We start from the raw sequence: 22,312 nt of genomic DNA, 5'->3' as shown, positions 1-22,312 counted from the left end.
GAAAGATACACCAGAATTGCATTTTAGAGGAGTTTGTTCTGATTTGCTAGGGAAGTTCAGATTTGTCATGAAAAGTTTTGTTGAAACTTTAGATTTAATGTGGATTCACCATGTGTTTAACAATTGTTCTGACCGCTGCTGACTGTATGAGATGAATCTGCTCCAGTTCATTGATTTGAGAAACTCGCATCAAATTCTGTTTTTTTTCTTCAGCAAAAAGATTTTCCAAACTAATTAAAGTGAACCACAATCTACTTTAGTTTCATTCAATGAATTTGTCACCTTAAAAAAAATCCCTCATCCACCCATTATTGCATCACCTTTTTTCTGTAGCGTGGTACTCTCATTTTTATCAATGTGATAGGTTCTCCATGACCCCTAACTTCCAGGAACCTCAGTGTTCCCTGCAGCAGAGGGCTGGAACCTCCAGGCTAGATAGGTGCCTGTCTCACTTCGGGGCTAAACAAAGTCCTTTCAACACTAAGAGCCATCTGCTATGTGACCCAAGTCCTATTTCTAACAGAGCTAGATCATTAGGTAAGACACGGTAGTTACAATTCTATACCCATAGCTTTGATCTATGCTTAAGTCTTTAATCACTTCATTGCTCAGCTGAGGAAGATCAGGGCCAACAGATACCTAAGTAAAATCAGGATTTATTTCCAGTTTAATAGTAGAATCCAGCATTTTTCCATGCCCATTTGTTGTTACTTAATGTCTTGCCATCTAAAGCAGTCACCAGGTGTGCAGTTTACAGACAATCCACACCAGGTTTCTTTGTAGCTTCTCCTCAACATTATGCATTGCTTCTCCCTCCCAGTGTTTACATTACAGGAATCACCTCAAATAACTTGAGTTATGTCTGCTTGTCTTTCTCTGAATCATGCAACCAAATTATCAGCAATTGTTTCTGTATGAATAGTAGCTTTTGCAGGAACAACATGCCACAGATATTTGCCTCCTGGTTCCATACAAACTGTGCAATGTTTCTCTTTCACCATACCTGAATACATTTTGCCATTATCTTCTGTCTTTATCATAACCCTGGTATCATCACGAAAATCATCAAAGAAAATGCAACTGATGCCATTCTGCTGCAGGCTCATCTCAAACTGTACATCCAATTTCTTCACAATTCTCACCTGAGCCCTCTTCTTCTTGTAATCAATCACCAAAGCAGTGTCCAAGTGATAAGTCCAGCATCAATCCAGGCATCAGTAGCAATCTCTGCTATCTCTCTCAATCCAGTATGGTGTCTTAAACAGGCAAGAGCTCCATGCTTTCTCTACAGCAACAGGAGCTTCCTCCATTGGTTCTTCCACCACATCATCTGAATCTCCCTGTTCTCCATCGCCTGCTCTTCTTTTTTTTCACTCTTCATTCTCTGCTTTTCTTCATCCTCCTTCCTTTTTGCCTGCCTTTCCTGCTGTAGTTCTTGTCTTCTGGTTTTAGTGAGGTCGACTAGTCCAATCTGATAAGTTCCAAAACTCCCAACTTTCTCTCTGACCTTTTATAAAGGCTCAATCACAGGAACTTTCTCTTTGCCAAAATCACAAAATATATGTATTCTACTGACAGAGGCAGAATTGAATCCCACATCAGTACAACTCTTTATTTCACACTTGCAGGTAACTATGTCTATCAGTATGTCGAGCTTCTCCATAAATCTGTCCTTTTCCTCCAGCTTTGCTCTGCCCATCAAAACTTTGCTTTAATCTTAACATGGCTGTTTATAACAGGCCACTGAGTAAGTAATCAAGTCGCTAGGTCAGTATCTCACAAACTTTCTGGCTAGCGGCACACTAAATCGAGAGCCCTGACCAGAAGGCACCCAGAAGTGCGTGGAGGCCCATCTGGCTGCAACCTGCCGGTGGAGGGATCTGGGAGGTGCAGGGAGAGGAGGAGAGACGCCAGCCAGGAGGAGAGTCATCTGTACTGGCTAACTGCCTACATAGGCACATCCTGTAGGCAGTCAACCGGCATGGACAACTCTCCTTGCCAGTGTGTTGTGGCACACCAGAAATCCCAGGAGGCACACAATTTGCGATACACTGCGCTAGGTCAATGACCAGTCCAACAGTGTGTAATTTTATCTGTCTTGATCACTCATGTTTCTCAAATACAACCCATATCTAATGAGATCCTTGACATTTGGTAGTTCAGCTACAGATAGTTCTCTGCCTGATTGCACCAAATAATGTAAATGAGTCTGAACTTGCAGTCTTGTTTTTCTTTTGGACATTTTCAATATTAGATTATTGTTATGACAACGCTATGTTGAAAACCTGTGAATGAGAAAATGAAACCAGTTTATTAATGTCAATATGGCAAATATATAAGATAAATTGATAACTGACGCACAAAAGGCATTAATATACAATACAAACACACAAAACTTATCAGAGCACTTAAAACATATTTCAGTAATTTGTGTATTTTTGCTTAAATTTCCTAGAAACTCAGAGTAGTAAATAACATATTTACTCAAAATGTAAAGCTAGTTAATTTTCCATATGAAATTGTACCATTTTTTAAAAGTGCTTTTTAAAATTATATTTCCAAAATTGACACACCCCAATGCTTATTGCAAACTCCTTGTGCACATATACCAGGCACAATCCTCCCCTTGCTTTCAGTTTGTCAGCACCAATTAACCACATATACTATAACTTAAGAACATAAGAATAGCTTTATTGGATCAGACCAATGGCCCATCAAGCTATGTCTGTGGACAATTTACTGCACAAGATCAGCGAAATAATCTGTCCAGCAGAAGTGCATACAAGCATTATTTTGGCAGATACAATGTGATGCACCTGCCATTAGTACATCATGAGAAAATCTATCTTCCAGCACTTCACATAAAACTGGGTTTGCTAAAAAATTTTGTCAAGGTGATGGACAGACATGGTGATGCGTTTTAGCACCTAAGAAGTACTTTTCAAGAAAAGTGAAGCCAAAATCAAAGAAGGTGTTTTTGTTGGACCCGAAATCCGTGAACTGATTCTTGATGATGTGTTCAAACAGAAGCTGAAACCAGCTGAATCAGCAGCATGGGAAGCATTCCTGCTCATTGTTCAGAATTTTCTTGGTAATCACAAATCAGATAATTATGCTGAGCTTGAGGAGAATATGCTGACAGCATATCAGCTAATGGGTGCCATAATGTTGCTAAAAATGCACTTCTTACATTCTCACCTCAACTTCTTCCCACCCAATCTTGGTGATACCAGCGATGAGCATGGGGAAAGATTTCATCAAGATATCAAGGTAATGGAATGCAGATATCAGGGAAAGTTCAATCCCAGTATAATGGGAGACTATAGATGGTTCTTGCAAAGAGAGACAAATGTTCAGTACAAGCGTAAAAGCAAGTGTCTCAAACATTTCTGAACATGTTGACATCACTTTTGTGTGAGTTAGGAGCGGTGTAAATATATGTCTCCTTATTGTCTTCATGTTTGTTTTCAGAGTAAACTCCTTAACACAAATTTGATGGGACACAGCTCATACTCGCAATATTGTGCCGATATGGCAAACTGTCTAAAAAATCAGTAACCTGTATCTCAGAAACCTAACATGCTAGTTGAATTTCAATTACAGATCTGAAATCAGCATCATTAAATTAACTAAGAACACTTCTTAAGTTCTCAGTAGCAAAGAAAAACCTTTTTTTGTTGACCAGTGTTATATATGTTTACTGTATGGAAATCACAGAGATTTCAGGCAGTATATAAATTCTCAAACTAAAAAAACAAAAACAATTCCTTAATCCTACAGGAAACAACTGAAGGAACAGAACTATACTGGCACTGACTTTTCCTTTATAAATTCATTTTACTGTTACTTTTATTATTTTACAAATTATTTTTTTCTTTAAAACCTGCCTTTATCTTTATGCTCATATTCAGTAGTTCCATTAATTTTTAATTGCTAAAACTTATTACACATGAATAAAGTGGTGTGGTTGGCACTTCGTCTATTTTAAACCACGGAAACAGATGTTAATAAAAACAGAGAAGATGGCCTTGTTATATTCCAAGCAGTTGTAAACTGCTTAATACACTTTGTACAAACGGTATTTAAAAAATCCCTTTCCCTTAATTTCATGCCCTTAATTACGTCTCCAAGTCTATGCATAAAATTAGTTGTAGAACCGGTGCGAATTAAAAAAAGTCCTTATGTAACCAGAATAGATGCTGACCTTATAAAGCCGCCCCCTTTTTTAAGTCACCGCTTTGATGGCAAAAACCACGGATAGCTTATATCGTGAAACAAGAATTACAAGTCCTCTGTACAATATTTAAGCGCAGCCGCACTTGCTCTCCGCCAGACAGATACAACAAAGTTCTTACTGTCATCCGCACAGGCCAGCGATCTCAGAGGTCACCATCCAATCTACGTACCCACGCTGGCTGTAGCGATAGCAGGTGAAGATCACCACACGCATGCGCCAGTAGATCATGTGACCTCTCATGCTGCTGGCCCGTGCATGTGCCAATGAGAGCCTTGCTGCATCTGCGAGAAGAGGAAGCAGACCGTGAGGTGGTAGGCGTGAGAGACTCGTACATTCCCATGGGAACACCTCAGAAACTATTCCTATCCCCGCGGGAATCCCGCAGACCCCGTGCCTGTACAGCTGTTTAGAGATCACCGAAATAGAGGCAGCCACTTCTCCGGCGTCCCGCCTTCCTCTGACGCAATTCTCCGGCCTCTTTGACGTAACTTCCTGTTTCCGGCAAGGCGGGACGCCTCAGAGGGAGAGAAGTTGTGTCAGAGGGGACGGGGCGCCGGAGGAAGAAAGCTGCGGGATCGTTGGTAAGTGACCTCAGGTATGAGTTTCATGGTAGGATGTGGGGGTGGAGGCTTGAGGGAGAGAGACGTCGGATCGCGGGCAGGGAGCTACATGCCGGGTCGGGGAAAGCGGAAGAGAGAGGGAGCGATGGCACACCACGGGGAGGAGAGACCGGTCACTGAAGTCTCCAGTGTGTATGAAGAGGGATGTGTGCAGCCGAATGTGTGTGTCTTGATATTTCTGCACATTTTAGGTGGTATCTGAACAAGGTGACTTTTTTTTTAAATAGCTAGGTGCCATCGACTCGTGTTCGAGTCCTAGCGACGTAATGAATTACAGATCTAAAAAGAAATTGGTTTTGTGCTAATCCGATAAGTTCCTCCAGCCATCTGATTGCAGGTCGTCTTCTTCGCCTGATTCTTTCGATCTTCACAAACATAATGTCCTGCTCCAATTATCTTTCTTTTTTGATGGTGTGACCAGTCATAACTTCATCATTTGGGCTTTGAGTGACATAGCCAGTTTGATCTTTTCCAAGATCAGTTTATTAGTTCTTCTGGCGATCCAGGGCACAGCATAAAATTCTTCTCCAGCACCAAAGCTCAAACGAGTCTTCTTTCTGTCTAGTTTCTGTAGTGTCCCGCTTTCACACCATCAGCCTCCCTTTATACTCTTTATTGAGGTATTCTCAGGGAGGTGGGAATTTCTAAATATTTTCTTCTCATCTACTGAGAAATGAAATGCCTTGTCCTTAAAGCATGCTGCTTTCTCTTCTGTCCACTTTCCCCTTTGTCATGAGCTTGAATAGAGAGAGAGAGAGAGAGGAGCAGAAAAAAAGCCAGAATGATGAGGGCCACCATTAGTCCCTGGACTCAGGGCTAGCTTTAAACCTACAGACCAGATAAGAATCTGCCATATGGCATTGGAGATAAAGGGTGCCAAATGTTTAAGCCTGTGATGTCTCTGGCCCAGTGCTCACCTGGTGGCTTTGTGCAGGGAAAAAAGAAACTGGCTTTGGATTTAACTCCCCCATCCCTTGTTAAAGTGATGCCAGCCCCATTTCCCAGTAAATGCCAAGGCTGTTTTAGACTTTACCCATCCATGTGGCAACTGCAAAAGGTCTTTGCAAACTTTGACTCTCCTTTGCCTTTGTTCATTGATGAGCTTCTTCGGGACCATTTTAGCACACACTTTTCCCATGCCAAGATTTTTAAAGATTTTCCTGTTTACATAAGAACATAAGAATTGCCGCTGCTGGATCAGACCAGTGGTCCATTGTGCCCAGCAGTCTGCTCACACGGTGGCCCTCTGATCAAAGACCAGCGCCCTAACTGAGACTAGCCCTACCTGTGTACGTTCTGGTTCAGCAGGAACTTGCCTAACTTTGTCTTGAATCCCTGGGGGGCATTTTCCCCTATGACATGTTTACATGGTCTCCTATGCTTCACACAGCCAATGATTTTGATGCACAATTTGACATATTTTTGCAATGTTTTGTCAATTCTGCTCGTTACTGGCTACCCTGACCTTTCTTTGTCAGTGATGCTTTCTCTCCCCTCAGAATACCATTTAATCCATTTGCAAACTGCTGTTTTCTTTATTGCATTATCCCCATAAATTTGGACTAACATGTCCCTGATGAAGATGATGTACTATTACTACTTATCATTTCTGTAGTGCTGGTAGACATACACAGTCCTGTGCATTAAACACGTTAGAGACAATCCCTACTCAATAGAGTTTATAATCTAATTGAAACAGACAAACAGGACAGATAGAGATTAGGGAATTTCTCACAGAGGGAATTATACAACAGACATGGGTACTTTACAAGTAAGTGAGAATTAGGAGTTAAAAGGGTCATTCCATGTCAAGTGATCAGATTCTTGGAAAGTGCCCTGCATGACCATCACGGATTTTGATGAAACTTCATATGCAGAGTCCACCATGTCTCAAACGAACATTGGTAAAGTTTTAGTTTCGCCTGTGGAATATTTGTGGAGATATAGCCATTTGTTTGACCCCATACCGCAATGAAATACAGTACGACGATGACATTCTGACAACTTTGAGACACAATATCTCACGAGCTATGTTTCCAAAAAAACTGAAACTTAGCTACCCTGCACAACTTTTGGAGCTCTATTCAGTGCTACCAATAATAATTTTTGTCGAGCACTGAGTGAATGGCTGAATTACAGTAAACTTGGCCGAAAAAATTAGTGCTCCAAAAAAAGTCAAAGTTTGACATTACTTAGCTCCCACAATAATTGAGTAATAAATGCGAAATTTGGCGCATGTCTCAGTACAACGTTGTTTTCAAAAGTACAATTTCAACCTCCAAGCTCTTTCCATTAGTTTACAAATTAAGTGTAAAGTTGCTAATTTGTGTAAAAAGGCCAAAAATAGGGTATTTTCAGCCTGCTTTTACAGAAAAATACCTTTTAGAAACTCTTTCAAATCAGTCTCATTAGAAAGAGCATATTTCAAACCCCCTAGAAAAGTGGACTTCATTTTTCAACGCAGGTTAACAATGGCTGAAAAAGGGGGACAAAGTTGGGAGACGTTGCCACGGCAACAACCTCTATTTCAACATAGTTCTGCCATTTTTAAAGTTACAGTTTTGTATTGATGTAGTATTACTACTACTCTATTGCGTTGGTCCATGGTGACATTGTCACTACCAGTTCAAGAGTTTGAACTGGCAACCCCATTGCCATAGGGGTCACGCCCGATAGCTGTGCAATACCAGCCACGGGTGGGCCACTTCGTCCAGGTTCCCAAGCCTCGCATTTGGTTTCTTTGTCAAGGTTCCAAAGCCTTTTGTTGGTATCTTTCTGGTTCCAAAGCCAATGATTAGGGTGTCTTATCCTAGGTTCCCAAGCCTAAATTGGGTATCTTATATGGTTCCCAAGCCGAAGTGAAGTCCACTTTGTTGGCATCGATTCGTTGGTATCCATTTTAAACTGAATTAATAATAATGTGGATCTGAAAAAGAAAACAAGTTGTAATTTGTGATCTGCATGCAACAAAATTATCACCTCAATTTCTAGTTAGGAATAATCATTAATTAAGAACACTATAATTGTACCCAAAGCTTGAGTAAAAATAAACAGGGAAAAACAGTGTGAAAAGTGACATAATTGTAAGTTGAAACGTAGGCCGTTGCCATGGTGACATCTCCCAATTTTGTCCCCCTTTTTCGGGCATTGTTAACCTGCGTTGAAAAATGAAGCCCACTTTTCTAGGGGGTTTGAAATATGCTCTTTCTAATGAGACTGATTTGAAAGAGTTTCTGAAAGGTATTTTTCTGTAAAAGCAGGCTGAAAATACCCTATTTTTGGCCTTTTTACACAAATTAGCAACTTTACACTTAATTTGTAAACTAATGGAAAGAGCTTGGAGGTTGAAATTGTACTTTTGAAAACAACGTTGTACTGAGACATTATGCGCCAAATTTCGCATTTATTACTCAATTATTGTGGGAGCTAAGTAATGTCAAACTTTGACTTTTTTTGGAGCACTAATTTTTTCGGCCAAGTTTACTGTAATTCAGCCATTCACTCAGTGCTTGACAAAAATTATTATTGGTAGCACTGAATAGAGCTCCAAAAGTTGTGCAGGGTAGTTAAGTTTCAGTTTTTTTGGAAACATAGCTCGTGAGATATTGTGTCTCAAAGTTGTCAGAATGTCACTGTCGTACTGTATGTCATTGCAGTAAGGGGTCAAACAATTGGCTATATCTCCACGAATATTCCACAGGCGAAACTAAAACTTTACCAATGTTCGTTTGATACTTGTGGGACTTTGTGCATAAAGTTTTATCAAAATCCGTGATGGTCATGCAGGGAGCCCTTGATCACTTGACATGGAATAACCCAAAAGCAGCCTCAAAAATGTGGGCTTTTAGCCTAGATTTGAATACTGCCAGAGACGGAGCTTGATGTAGCGACTCAGGCAGTCTGTTCCAGTTATACGGTGCAGCAAGCTAGAAGGGATGGAGTCTGGAGTTGGCAGTGGAGGAGAAGGAGATATTCCAGAACATCTGGGCAGATTTAGCTAGATGAAAGGGTTGGTTATCTTGATGAAGTTGCCTAGCAGTACTCAAAATGAATGTTTTCCTTCACCAACTGTTTTTATTTCAGCCCCTGTCCTTGTATACTAAAAGTGGTAGTATTGGGTCTTTGGGGGGATACTAATAGATTTATATGGGGGGGTGAAAGTTGGCCATCCAGACTATCTAAATCATTGATGTGGTATGTTGAGTTAGGGGGAAGGGCAGTCCCATTTTGATTTGGTACTATTGAGCTGCACAGCTTAGTCAGTTGTACAAGCTTATTTTTCTGATTATCCCTGAAACATCTTTATGGCTCTCTGGTTCCCTGAAAAGCTTATTGGGGGCTTACTAATTCTTTTATGTCACATCTGCTGGACCTTCGGTCTTTACTAAGAGTGTGCAATATGGTGGGTAATGATAATGACACTGATTCCTTATGAGCCTACTTTTGTTGCAAATGCAAGGGAAGGGATTTTCTAGCTCAAGAAACTCATGATTTAGCTTGTTTTCAGTAGTTAGTGGAGGTGGGGGAGCTTATTGCTTTTGATGATTTAGTTAGAAACAATTTGATTGAACAAGGTACAAGACAGACCAGGTGAACAACTTAACAGCAGTCCAAATTTTTTGTTATATCATTCTTTCCTACTCTTCCTCCCATGCATTAAACCACTCTACAGTGTATACAGATGCTCAGAGGTCTGGAGCTAAAGCCAACAACACAGAAACCTAACTCTCCAATGTTCAAAGGAAATGGTATTCAGATTATATGTGCACAATGACAGCAAAAACAAGGGAGAAGAATATTCCTGGTACATACGCACAAGACCCATGCTTACTGGGAATATGCAAACACATGTGAGTCTCACATCAATAGTGTGCAAACTCATGGAAACTCTACTTAAAGGTAAATTAGACACGATAATGGATGAAGGGAATCTAAGGGATCCCTGTCAACATGGATTCACCAGAGGCAGGTCATGCCAATCCAATCTTATAAGCTTCTTCGATTGGGTGACAGGAAAGCTAGACTTGGGAGAGTCTCTGGACATAGTGTACTTGGATTTCAGTAAAGCTTTCGACAGTGTCCCACACCGTAGACTACTAAACAAGATGAAATCAATGGGTTTGGGTGAGAAACTAACTGCATGGGTCAGTGATTGGCTGAGTGGAAGACTTCAGAGGGTGGTGGTCAACGGCACCCTCTCTGAGACATCGGAGGTGACTAGTGGAGTGCCGCAGGGCTCAGTCCTGGGACCATCCCTTTTCAACATATTCATAGGGGACTTGACCCGGGGGCTTCAGGGTAAAGTAGCACTGTTCGCCGATGATGCCAAACTGTGTAACATAGTAAGTGAAAGCAACCTACAGGATAGTATGACACAAGATCTGATCACGTTAGAAAACTGGTCCTCGACATGGCAGCTAGGCTTCAACGCTAAAAAATGTAAGGTCATGCATCTCGGCAGAGGAAATCCATGCAGAACATACTCCTTGAATGGAGAAACGCTAGTTAGGACCTCAGAGGAACGGGACTTGGGGGTAATCATCAGTGCAGACATGAAGGCTGCCAAACAAGTAGAGAAGGCCTCATCAAAGGCAAGGCAAATGATGGGATGTATCAATAGAAGTTTCGTCAGCCGTAAACCTGAAGTCATAATGCCACTCTATAGAACCATGGTGAGACCCCATCTGGAATACTGTGTGCAATTCTGGAGGCCACATTACCGGAAAGATGTGCTTCGAGCTGAGTCGGTCCAGAGGATGGCCACTAGGATGGTTTTGGGGCTCAAGGGTCTCTCATACGAAGAAAGACTGGGCAAGCTGCAGCTCTATACCCTGGAGGAGCGCAGGGAAAGGGGTGACATGATTGAGACATTTAAGTACGTCACGGGTCGTGTCGAGGTGGAAAACGATATATTCTTTCCCAAAGGACCCTCGGTCACAAGGGGGCACCCGCTCAAACTCAGAGGAGGGAAATTTAGTGGCGACACCAGGAAGTATTTCTTCACAGAAAGGGTGGTAGATCACTGGAACAGACTTCCGGTGCAGGTGATCAAGGCCACCAGCGTGCTCGACTTTAAGAATAAATGGGACATCCACGTGGGATCCCTACGAGGGTCGAGTTAAGGAACCAGGTCATTAGCATTCAGACTTAATGGGGTGGGTCAATAGAGTGGGCAGACTTGATGGGCTATGGCCCTTTTCTGCCGTCATCTTTCTATGTTTCTATGTTTCTATTGGTGCCTTTATAAATATAACATTTCAAAAATTGCTTTCACTTGAGAAGCTCATATTTAAGCACAGAAGAATGATTCCGATGTGTGCTTACACTTTCTATTTTCCTCAGACTTGTTTCTCTGCATCAGCATTTATTGGCTGTTCAGGCTTCTTTCTGCTCGTATAAGAACACAAAACCAGCAATTTAAATTCAGAAATCCTGAATAAATCCTCTCTCTGAAGCCTTCAACACCACCCCCAAGTTGGGGGTGTTTCCAGTGTTAAAGGCAGCATATTTTGAGCATTAGGAGAGAATACTAAATAACCCCATTAACATCTGTTTGAGTACATTTAAATGCAATTTATGGCCAACTTTGGTGCACACATTTGTTTCTTGCATTAGAGCCCTCTGAACATTCTGTGCACACTAATATATAGGCTAGACTGACACTAATTGCTAGGTTTCCTCCACCCTCCCTTCCCCCGTTTTACCTGAACACCAATGAGATGATAGACTGAGAAAACTACACTTTATAATTTTCAGCCAATTTGTGGGGGAAATTTTCTCAACTGATTTTAATATGTAACTTTGTGCTTATCGAGCAACAGATTGACTGCAATGTCCTCATACCTCAAGAAGTCCGACAGGACAAGATCCCACAGATACCAAACAGCAGAGAAGACAGTGGGAATAGACAATGGGCACTCCACAAGAGCCAGTGGTGTGAAGTAAAGCCTTGTTTATTCCATGTTACTGTATGTCCCAGATTGAAATAAACAAGGCTTTACTTCATACCACTGGCTCTTGTGCAGTGCCCATTGTCCGTTCCCACTGTCTTCTCTGCTGTAATGTCCTCACACCATACGGAAGTGCATTTGTTTCAAAGTAAATCTCGCATCCCTGAGCTCCATTAATAGAAGCTCATGTAACTTGTTTTGCCATTGCCAATATGATGGGGGTTCTTGTTGGATTCAGTATTGCAATATATACTTCTTCTCCACTATGCTTGATTTTACCACCTAAAGTCTAAGTCCTTTTTCCTTAATTCCCAAAAAAGCGACATGTCCCATTAAAATGTCCATAAGGCTAAATATTATTGTTTGTTGAATGATACTCTTGATATCTATAGATTTTAAAACAGTTTTTATTTAAGGACACATCCAAAATGCTTGATGATGAAAAATGTTCACACCACCTCGACACGTCCCACATCTTGTATAATTGAGGCAGAGAAATATTCGCTCTATGAGCCAATCTATATTGACATTCCCTTAGAGTCATGCCCTACCCATTGAGTTATCACTCTAGTCAAGCAGAGAATTCTCTGAAAATCAAGAAGGCCCTCCCCCAGATCTGCATTCCATTAATGGCTAAAGTGTTTAATCCTCTAATACAGGGGGTCTTTACTAAGGCACACTAGCCAATTTAGCGCGCCTTAGTAAAAGACCCCCACAGTTAGAACACTGTACTAACCTTTTGTATAAAAGAGAGATTACCATAATATAGAATCATCTGTGGGCTGGTCATGCTTTTGATTATTTAAAGGAAACATATTGTTTTATAATAGGGATTTTTTTTTCCTGTACTTGCAGATTAAACACTATAATTACTCAGGGTTAGTTGAAGGATGATCTGAAGGATAGGGAGCATCTTGAAAACCCGTGGATGACTTTGTGGAAATTGAAAAGGCTAATTTTGATTCTTTATAAATCTCTTATTAGAAGTGAATTTTAGAAATATAACTTTATGCTTCATTGGGAAAGGGATTTGGAAACAGAACTGAGCACAGGGGGATATTTCATGAAGTGAAAATTGTTTCTATGCATGCTGTACAAAGAGAATGCTTATACGTAAAATTGTTACTTGCTGGTATTACACGTCAGAATGACTCAAAGCTTTGTTCTGGAGATGTTTGAAAAGGAAGGGAGCTTTTTTCCTTATATGATAGGCATGTGATAAACTGCAAGAGTATTGGTCATCGATTACTAGAACTATGAAAGAGGGACTCTTTCCTTAGGATTAAACAATTTACAGTTTTGGGACAGTGCAATAAGAAGGGCCTCAGATGACAAACACAAATTAAACGAATGTGCTTGGCAACTGCCAAATATGAGATATTGGCTGAATGGAAGCAGGCTTTAGGTCCCACCCTGCAGAACTAGCTATTGAGGCCGTAGGTGATTTGCAACTTGAACAATTGACAGACAGACATAATGGTTGCTGTTAACCTACCCATGAAGAATGGATTCATCAGCCAGCCTGCTAAGGCCTAGCAGCCAAAGAGAGGAGCTGTCTTTTAGGTGAATCTATATAGCTGCATGCCTTTAGCTAGCCAGATGATGAATATTGACAATGACAAAGCCAGTCACTGGCCAGTCTGGCAAGCAATATATTCAGCGGGAGATAGCTGACTATCTCCTGCTGAATATCAGCTCTCACTGGCTAAGCGGTACTGAGTCAGCCAACTGCAGTTCCTGGCTGGCTAAGTTAAAGGTTTACATTTATTATATGCAGGTACTTTCTCTGTCCCTAGTGGGCTCATAATCTAAGTATTGTATTTGGAGCAATAGAGGATTAAGTTGAGCTGCAATGGGAATTGAACCCAGTTTCCCAGGTTCTCAGCTCACTGTATTAACCACTAGGCCAATGTTTCACAATTCAGTCCTGGAATAGCCCCTTTCCAGTCAGGTTTTCAGGATATCCACAACGAATATCCATAAGCTTGATGTGCATACACTGCCTCTATTATATGCAAATTTCTTTCATGCATATTCATTGTGGATATTCTGAAAACCTTACTGGAATGGGGCTATTCCAGGACTGAATTGTGAAGCATTGGCCTAGTGGTTAATACAGTGAGCTGAGAACCTGGGGAACTGGGTTCAATTCCCACTTCAGCTCAACTTAACCCTCTATTGCTCCAGGTACAATACTTAGAAAGATTTGCATTTAATGGAGGTGATAGGCAAATCTACCCCATGCATTTTCATTAGGGATATCCTGAAAACCTGATTGGCTGGTGGCTCTCCTGGAAGGGTTAGGAACCATTGGTCTGGGGCAGGGGTTGGTAACCTGTGGCTTTGGCTCTCTAGGTCCCGACCCTTTAATCTCCACTCACCCACCCCTGGTGGTCCAGCAGGGGTCTTTATAGCAGAAGCTTTGCCCTCTTGCTCCTTGCGGCTGTCACTATCTCTCGCGGCAGCTCGTAGTACTACAGGAAATGCCACGAGCTGTCACAAAAGGCCATGGTATCCATTTTAGAAGGCAGTCGCATGGAGGTAGGCGAGAGAGGGCCATGCTTCTGCCACGAAGACCCCTGCTGGACCAATAGGTACCTCTGTAGGACAGTGGGGTGGGTTTGGGAAGGATATTAAAGGGTCGGGAACTGGAGAGGGGAGAGAACCTTGGCTATGGGGGGAGGGGGACGGACAGGGGGGAGGGAGGTAAGAGAAATTCAGAGACCTGCAAGGGTTTGCAGGGGAGAAAGAGTGAGAGACCTGGAATAACTCCAACTTCCTTCTCTATCCATTGTTGCTCTTTGTAAATCTTGGGTCAAATTTTTAGGATAAATTGGCTCTTTGCTTTGAAAAGGTTTCTGACCCCTGGTCTAGGCCATCTTCTTGGGCTAGCCCTGCTCTTAAGAGTTTCTGCTGATTCTTGTTCCGTTTGCGATAGGGCTAACAACTTCAGCAGTTCTAATCTTTGAAAAACTGACATGTTGTCCATACCAGAATAGTCCAGATAAGTGGGTTATGTCCATCCACTAGTGGAAGGAGACAGAGAACAAAGTAGTTCCGAGTCAGTTACTCCTTTAAGGGAACATAGTTCAGCACTAGAATTTGCAGGATGTTCTCTGTCTCAGAGGATGGTGGATTAGCAGTGCAGTCTGTTCTTGGTACTTTTCAGCCAGCTCCTGATGCAGTTGCTAACAGACTGTCAGTTGAGCAGGAGATTCATAGCAGAATAATTATCAGCCTGCTATTCAGCTGGCGATGGGTTTCAACTGTGCTGCCTGCCAGCAGCGCTGAATCTGGATATTCCATGCTGGGCTGTTTTCGGTGACTGTTATTGAATATCTGGTTTAATTTTTGGCCCCCAGCTGATAACCAGTTAATCCATAGACAGGAGTTTGCGTTTTATAGGATATTTCCTTGTTGAGGTAAGCTATACTTCCTTTATTCGGTGCCTCTCCAAGGAAGTATCAGTTTACTTCATGGACTCCAATGGTCAGCTGTTTGGTGGGAACCTACCAAATATACTTGAATATAAACATCAAAACTTATCTGTGGCTTTGTGCCGTGAAGACTCTTCTGCAGCTCTATGCAGTCTTCAATTCCCACCTCCTCCGACGTTGGCCAAATAGAGTTTCGTCAGAAGGCTGCTTCAGGGATTGGGAGGGACAGTTTTAAAGTGGTACCATAGTACACTCCTATCACTATCCTTTTCCCTCTTACACATGGCATTTCTACCCATAGAGATTCCAAGGTATGTTTCTGCTCCTGTAGAATTTTTAGTCCGTTCGATTCAAGGCCCTCCTTAACATATAACACTATGCCTCCACTGATTCGATCCACCCTATCACTACGATATAATTTGTATGACAATGTCCCATTGGTTAAGAACATAAGCATCGCTTCTGCTGAGTCAGACCATAGGTCCATCATGCTAGCAGTCCGCTCCCGCGGCGGCCCCCCAGGTCAATGACCTGTAAGTGATCTATTACTCTGAAGCATTTTGTATTGTATAGTAACCCTCTATTTGTACCCTTAAATCCCCTTTTCTTTCAGGAACTTGTCCAAGCCCATTTTGAAGCCCCAAATCGTACTCTGCTCTACCACCTCCTCTGGAAGCGCATTCCAGGTGTCCACTACCCTCTGAGTAAAGAAGAACTTCCTAGCATTTGTTCTGAATCTGTCTCTGAATCTGGTTATCTTCCTTCTACCAGGTTTCAGAGATGCCTATTATTTCTGTCTTTTCATTTAGTACAAGATTTTGTAACTCTCCCAAAAGATTCCAAAAAGGTCTTAATGTATCTCAAATGCATTCTTGATCTGTAACGACTATCCATACCTGCTTTGTAATGCATATCTATTTCTCCATGTTTACTGTAAGTTGCCTTGAACCTTAAGCAGGCATAGCGCGACTCTTGTTTCTTAGGCTTCTGGCATTTGCAGACAGACATTTCAAACTGGGTTTGTCATATCTATTTACAATTTGCTCACAAGTTGGTAGATAATTTGCAATCTTTAAAATCAGCCTGCTCTGTTATTTAAGGAAACCTGGTCTACTGTGGCCTATTTTGCAATCTCACTATCAGGATGCTCTGTCTTCCCTTTTATGATATCTTTTAAAGATACCGTATTTTTCACTCCATTAGACTCACCTGACCATAAAACACACCCTAAATTTAGAGGAGGAAATAAAGAAAAAATCCATTCTGAATCAAATTCTCCCTGCCAGGCTCTGTACCCAACCCCACACTCCTTGCCAAGCTTTGCACCCTATCCCCCCTCTGGTGGTCTAGTGGTAGGCAGGGACAGGGCAGGCAGGCCTAGTGGCTGGCAGGCAGGTAGGGACAGGGCGGGTAGGTAGGTACGGAGGCAGGCTTCTCCCTCCCCCCCCAGGCAGGCAGCAGGAAAGCCCCGGCCTCTCTCTTCCAGGCAGGCAGGCCCAGGCCCCTCCCTATCCCCAAGGCAGGCCCCGGCCTCTCCCTACTCACTCCCCAGGCAGGCCCCGGCCCTCTTCCTCCTCCCCTCCCCCCGCCTGCCCTCCACCCCAACGTACCTTTTTTTTTTTTTAACTTCTTGCGCCTCACTCGCTGAGAGCGGCGCACAAGGGTTGCTGGCTTCCTGGGCCCCGCCGCTTCCGCAGAGAACGACAGACGTGGCTGCCTCCTCTTCTGTTCTCTTGCGGCATAGCCTGATGCACTGCTATGCCACGAGAGAACAGAAGAGGAGGCAGCTGCGTCTGCAATTCTTTGCGGAAGCGGCGGGGACCAGGCAGCCAGCAACCCTTGTGCGCTGCTCTCAGCGAGTGAGGCGCCAGAAGTTTAAAAAAAAAAAAAGTTACATTGGGGGAAGAGGGAAGAGAGCTGGCAAGAAAGGGAGGGTGGTAGCATTAAAATAAGTTAACGCAGGGAGCGCTTTGGGTATTCGCTCCATTAGATGCACCCTTATTTTCACCCACTTTTTTGGGGAAAAAAGTGCATCTAATGGAGCGAAAAATACGGTACCTTGTCCCGATCTATGCTCTTGAGCGACCATCAGCTTTCCCCCAGTGTCTAGTTTAAAAGCTGCTCTATCTCCTTTTTAAATGTTGATGCCAGCAGCCTGGTTCCACCTTGGTTAAGGTGGAGCCCATCTTTGCGGAATAGGCTCCCCCTTCCCCATTATGTTGCCCAGTTCCTAACAAATTTAAAACCCTCCGCCTCATCCTTGCATTGATACTCTGGAGCTCTGCCCATCTTTTGGGACCTGCGTGTGGAACAGGGAGCACTTATGAAACTGCTACCCTTGAAGTTCTGGATTTTAACTTCCTACCTAAGAGTGTAATTTGGCTTCCAGAACCTCCCTACCTAAGAGTGTAATTTGGTTTCCAGAACCTCCCTACCGCATTTCCCGATGTCATTATAACCTACATGTACCAAGACAGCAGGTTGCTCCCCAGTACTGTCTAGAATCAATCTAAGTGATATGTGAGGTCCGCCACTTTTGCACCAGGTAGGCAAGTAACCAAACAATCCTCACGTCCACCAACCACCCAGCTATCTACACACCAAATGATCAAATCTTCCACTATAACAACTATCCTAACCCTTCCCTCTTGGGCAGAAGCCCCTGGAAACATATCTTCAGTGCAAGAGGACATTGCATCCCCTGGTGGGCAGGTCCTGGCTACAGGGTTGCCTCATATTTTACCAGGGTGATGCTGTCCTTCTAAGAAGACTTCCCTCCTCCGAGGCAGCACAGAGTCTGCCAGACTGGAGGTGGGACTTTTCTATAACGTCCCTGTATGTCTCCTTTATGTACCTCTCTGTCTCCCATAGTGCCCTAATCTGATCTAATGCTCTGAAATGCAACCTAAAATACTAATCTAGACTAAAACACTTTTTATATATAAACCCTAACAGAGAATCTAAAGGCTACACTATTGCTTAAACTAACTTTGCTGAAAAAGCAAAGTACTGAACTAAAAAAGAGAAGGACAATGAAATAACCTACTGAAGTCCAAGTTTTACCTTTTCCCAAGTTTGAATGCTAACAGGTAAGATACCGTACATACTCGAATATAAACCGAGGTAACCCTTTTTTCCCCCAAAAAAGAAGGAAAAAAGGTTGACTCAAATATAAACCAAGGTTAGAAATTTGGGTATGTGAGTGTCATCCCCATCAGAATACCTGGCCTTACTCACATAAGCAGAAAACAGAAAAAAAAACCTTTTTCAAATACAATCCCACAAGCTATAAAAGTACTGTACTATTGTACACAAACGAAATCTTAATATGCCAGACTCTGCACACAGTACACCACAAGAGAAATAGAAAGAAATGCATTTCTTCCTGAACAGTCCAAAATATAAAAACAACAGATGTACATTTTCAAAGTTGACATTTCAATCACTAAATTGAAAATAAAAACAATTTTCCTACCATTATTATCTGGTGATTTTTATTTTTTTGGTCATCTTGTTCCACCTAATTCTGTTTCCAATGCCTTTTTATGCATTTGCTTTGTCTTTCCTCCCCTTCACTTTTTGCACTGCATCCGTGTTTGGCATTGATTTTCATGTTCAGTTTTCTTCCATTTTTGTGCCTCCATCTCAAATCTGTCTATCCATCTCAAATCTGTCTATCCAACTCTTCTCTGTCCCTTCGTCCATGTGCACCATCTTTCCCCTCTCTTCATCTTCCTGTTCATGTGCCCTATCTCTTCCCCTTCCCTCCGTCCATGTGCTACCATCTGCTTCTTCTTGCTGCCTGTGGCCTCTCCTACACCGTTCCTTTGCTGTGGTCCACCCAAGCAGAAACAGAAAGTTGCTTCAGAGAAGGGTGGACCGTTGCAAAAGAAAAGTACAGAGGAGGCCACCGTCTTAGGTACTCCTATCTGCTACCCATTCCCCCCTGCCCCAGATTGACATTGCACTTAAAGTCCTTATGCTCTGGAAGCAGATGCTCTGTGCCAGGCTGAAGGGCCTTGAGCGTCTGCTCATGCTCAAGGCTTGCTGGACTCCCTTCCAGAGTCTTGGAGAGGGCAGGAGCCAACAGGCCTTGAGCATGCACAGACGCTCAAGGCTCTTCAGCCCAACACAGAGCGTTGGCATTGGCTTCCGGAGCATCAGGACTGTAAGTGCGATGTCAGTCTGGGGCAGGGGGGGGAGCGGGTAGTAGAGGATAGGAGTGACGGTCATCAGAGGGGGGGAGATAGCAATGGTCATCAGTGGGGATAGTAGTGCTGGTCATCGTGAGGGGGGAGATATAGCAATGCCAGTCATGGGTGGAGGATAGCCGTGCCTGGCATCTGGAGGGGTAGTAGCATTGATGGTCACTGGGTGGGAAGGGGAGGAAAAAAAGCACCATCATGCAAAGGAGGCTTGAAACCCCATTTTTGGGCCTTTTTTTTTTTGTCCCCAAAATCTCTGTTTATATTCAAGTATATTATGCCAATGGAGTTTTTCTTCTCCTTAGCAGATCATCTCTCTAACACATTCCCTGAACCCTGATACATCCCAAATTCCACACATTCCTTTTAAACAATGGAGAAAGGGTGGGGGACCCAATCCACTTCAAAACTTCATAATTATATGTATCCCTCTGCTTCCCCCACCACGCACACTATCATCCCTTGGCATCCATACTATAGCATATAAACAGCCATATACATTAAACACCTCCTAGGTGGCAAACCACTAATACAACATCTTAAAGTGTTAGGATTAAGTCACTGATTTAGCAGATTTTCTTGCAGCCATGAACTAATGTTTGCCATGCCGAATCCCTGGGTGGCTCAAAACAAGAATTTTTTTGCTAGCTCTGAGCATTGTTGAAAGGTTGGTTGAGAGGATTTCATGCCCTTTTTGCATTTTAAAAATGCCTTGGTTTTTTTGTCCAGCAAGAACGGTATATGCAACTTTAAAACACAGAGAGGGAGGTAGCAGCAACAATATGCTTATGTCCAAATAATTATGAATGTGTCATTAGTTTGGTTTTTAGTTGAAGTTCCAGTCTGATAATGATGCTTGCACAGTTGCTTTGTTTAATTAGAATATGGATGCATATGGCTGTCTTTTTAATTCTACATGGCTTTTTACAATTTTTTTTTTTTAAATATCTAGGGGCTGTCAGAAAGCCTCTTTAAGTGGAGGGGACAATGGCAGAGATCAGTGATCTGGACCGGCAGATAGAACAGCTGCGCCGCTGTGAGCTCATTAAGGAGAGTGAAGTGAAAGCACTATGTGCCAAAGCTCGGTGAGTACTTTCCAACCCTGACTGCTGCTGCTTGCTTTGGGAGTTTTACCCAGAGCACATGGTGAACTAATCCCTACTTTTTGTGTTACATTATGAGTGGAAGTTTTGGTCAGATTGGCATGATGACTTTCACTTTGGTCCACTCTGCAGTATTTAGGAGATTTTTAGTTCTCCTCCAAGGACAAGCAAGATAGCAAGTTCTCACATCATGGGTGATGACATTTGATGTAGCATGTGCAGGAAGCTTCTCTTGCTCTTAAGTAACTCCACATGTGTCACTTCCTGCTTCAGTCTTCTTTCTACAGAGCTGGTCAGATACAATATCACTAGAGCTTGCCTCAAGACATATTTTCTCATGTCCTGTCACTGTTGTGTAGTAGTTTTTATCTGTTAGCCTCTGAGGTTTCTCAGTGTTTTCAAATTTCCTTTATTTTTTTTCACATTGGCTGATATACGTCTTGCTGAGCACCTCACTCTATCAGAGTACTTATTATCAAAATTAAGTTGTTTTGCAGCTGCTATTTTTACAGCCAAGATGTTCCAAGAAAAAATCCTCCAGCAGCTTTAAGAAATGCACTTGATGCAACAGGACCATATCTGTTATAGATGGCCACAAATTATGGCTGGGACCCAACTATGGCTATGGAGTCGGTAGTTAAATCCTTCAACTCCGACTCTTCAGTTTCTGATACCCACGACTCCTCCTCCAAGTACCCAAAATTGTCTCCGACTCTGACTCCGACTCCACAGCCCTGCTCAGGGCTGTGGAGTCAATAGATATCCTTTGACTCTGACTCCTCAGTTTCTAGTACCCACGATTCAGACTCCAGGTACCCAACTCCGACTCCACAGCCCTGGACCCAACCATAATATTCCTCATACATTGATCACAGATGTCCAAGAGAAGTTTCTGTGGTCAAAGAAAGTAGGTCAAACATTTAAAAATAAAATTTTTTTAGATGTCTTTTTATTAGAAGTTCAAGTCAACATTTCAAAGAAAAAGCAATTTTCTTATCATCAATAGCAGATAAATTCAGAGATATTTGGGTTATGACCATCTACTAACAGGATGATAAGCTCGCTGGTCAGTCAGTATTCTCTATCTTCAGCAGGCAGATGGATGATCTCATAAGCTCCTGACTTCATCTTTTGAACTGCTCCTGTTATGGATTTCCCAGTTCAGTTGAACCTGGGGGAGGCACTTTGACTCTGCTTGCCTATTGTAGGGGTATACCTGGTGGTGCCAGATCCTTACCCTCCATCCCCCCTCCTTCCACTTCCTTTATTCTCACTCACAGAATTAAAAAAATAAATGAAAAGAAACCACAAACGCAAGGAAAAGAGAGCAGGTTTTCTACCTCTGTGGCTGTTCTAGGAGGGGGCATCACTTTGCATTGTTGCCTTTTAGGCTTGTTGGCTTGTTCATGAGTCTACAAGAAAAATTGTGCTGCACGTGTGTGAAAGTATCTTTTCAGTTGTTACTCTGTCAGCCTTGTTCTAAAGAAAGTCATGGTTCTGTGGATCTTCCTTTGTAGAAGTCTCTCAGTGCTGTTCTACTTGCAGGGCATCTGAGAATTCTACCAGTGGTATTTTCTCTGTTCAGCAGGAGAGCCGATGTTGGGGGACAGCAGACTATTCTGTGAGCTTTTTTTCTTTTTGGTGTGCATTTCTTTTCCCAATCCTGCTCCCTACTTGGCCTCTCCTGTTGAGAGTGTGATTGTCTGAGTCACAGTGGCTCCTCTAAGCAACGAGATTACTTTCTTTGATAAAGTGTAGTC

At 42.6% G+C, this 22,312-nt stretch overlaps 1 protein-coding gene and 1 long non-coding RNA gene across 6 annotated transcripts in view; one reads left to right on the top strand and one right to left on the bottom strand.

Moving 5' to 3' along the window:
- Positions 1 to 640: 640 nt before the first annotated feature.
- LOC117361045 lies at positions 641 to 4,666 on the bottom strand. 2 transcript variants are annotated; one of them, XR_004539580.1, is made up of 2 exons: positions 4,205 to 4,666; positions 641 to 2,285 (listed from the first exon to the last, which is right to left on the bottom strand). It is a non-coding gene; the product is annotated as an uncharacterized LOC117361045 (long non-coding RNA). The 2 variants fall into 2 exon arrangements; XR_004539581.1 differs by having other exon boundaries at positions 4,356 to 4,665.
- The window catches only part of PPP4C (protein phosphatase 4 catalytic subunit), an 80,899-nt gene continuing 63,003 nt past the window's right edge, over positions 4,417 to 22,312 (top strand). Inside the window, exons 1-2 of one of the 4 annotated variants that reach the window (XM_033945841.1) lie at positions 4,417 to 4,545; positions 20,402 to 20,534. In XM_033945841.1, coding sequence (XP_033801732.1) covers positions 20,437 to 20,534 — 98 coding nt within the window. In that variant the 5' untranslated portion in view covers positions 4,417 to 4,545; positions 20,402 to 20,436. Of the gene's footprint in view, positions 4,549 to 4,577; positions 4,833 to 20,401; positions 20,535 to 22,312 lie in introns of those variants that run through there. The other 3 variants (XM_033945840.1, XM_033945839.1, XM_033945838.1) reach the window with 3 other exon arrangements.

The sequence above is a fragment of the Geotrypetes seraphini genome, chromosome 5 (genome assembly GCF_902459505.1).
Source record: "Geotrypetes seraphini chromosome 5, aGeoSer1.1, whole genome shotgun sequence".
In the NCBI taxonomy this organism is placed as follows: Eukaryota; Metazoa; Chordata; class Amphibia; order Gymnophiona; family Dermophiidae; genus Geotrypetes; species Geotrypetes seraphini.
This window is presented reverse-complemented; position numbering and strand designations above follow the sequence as displayed.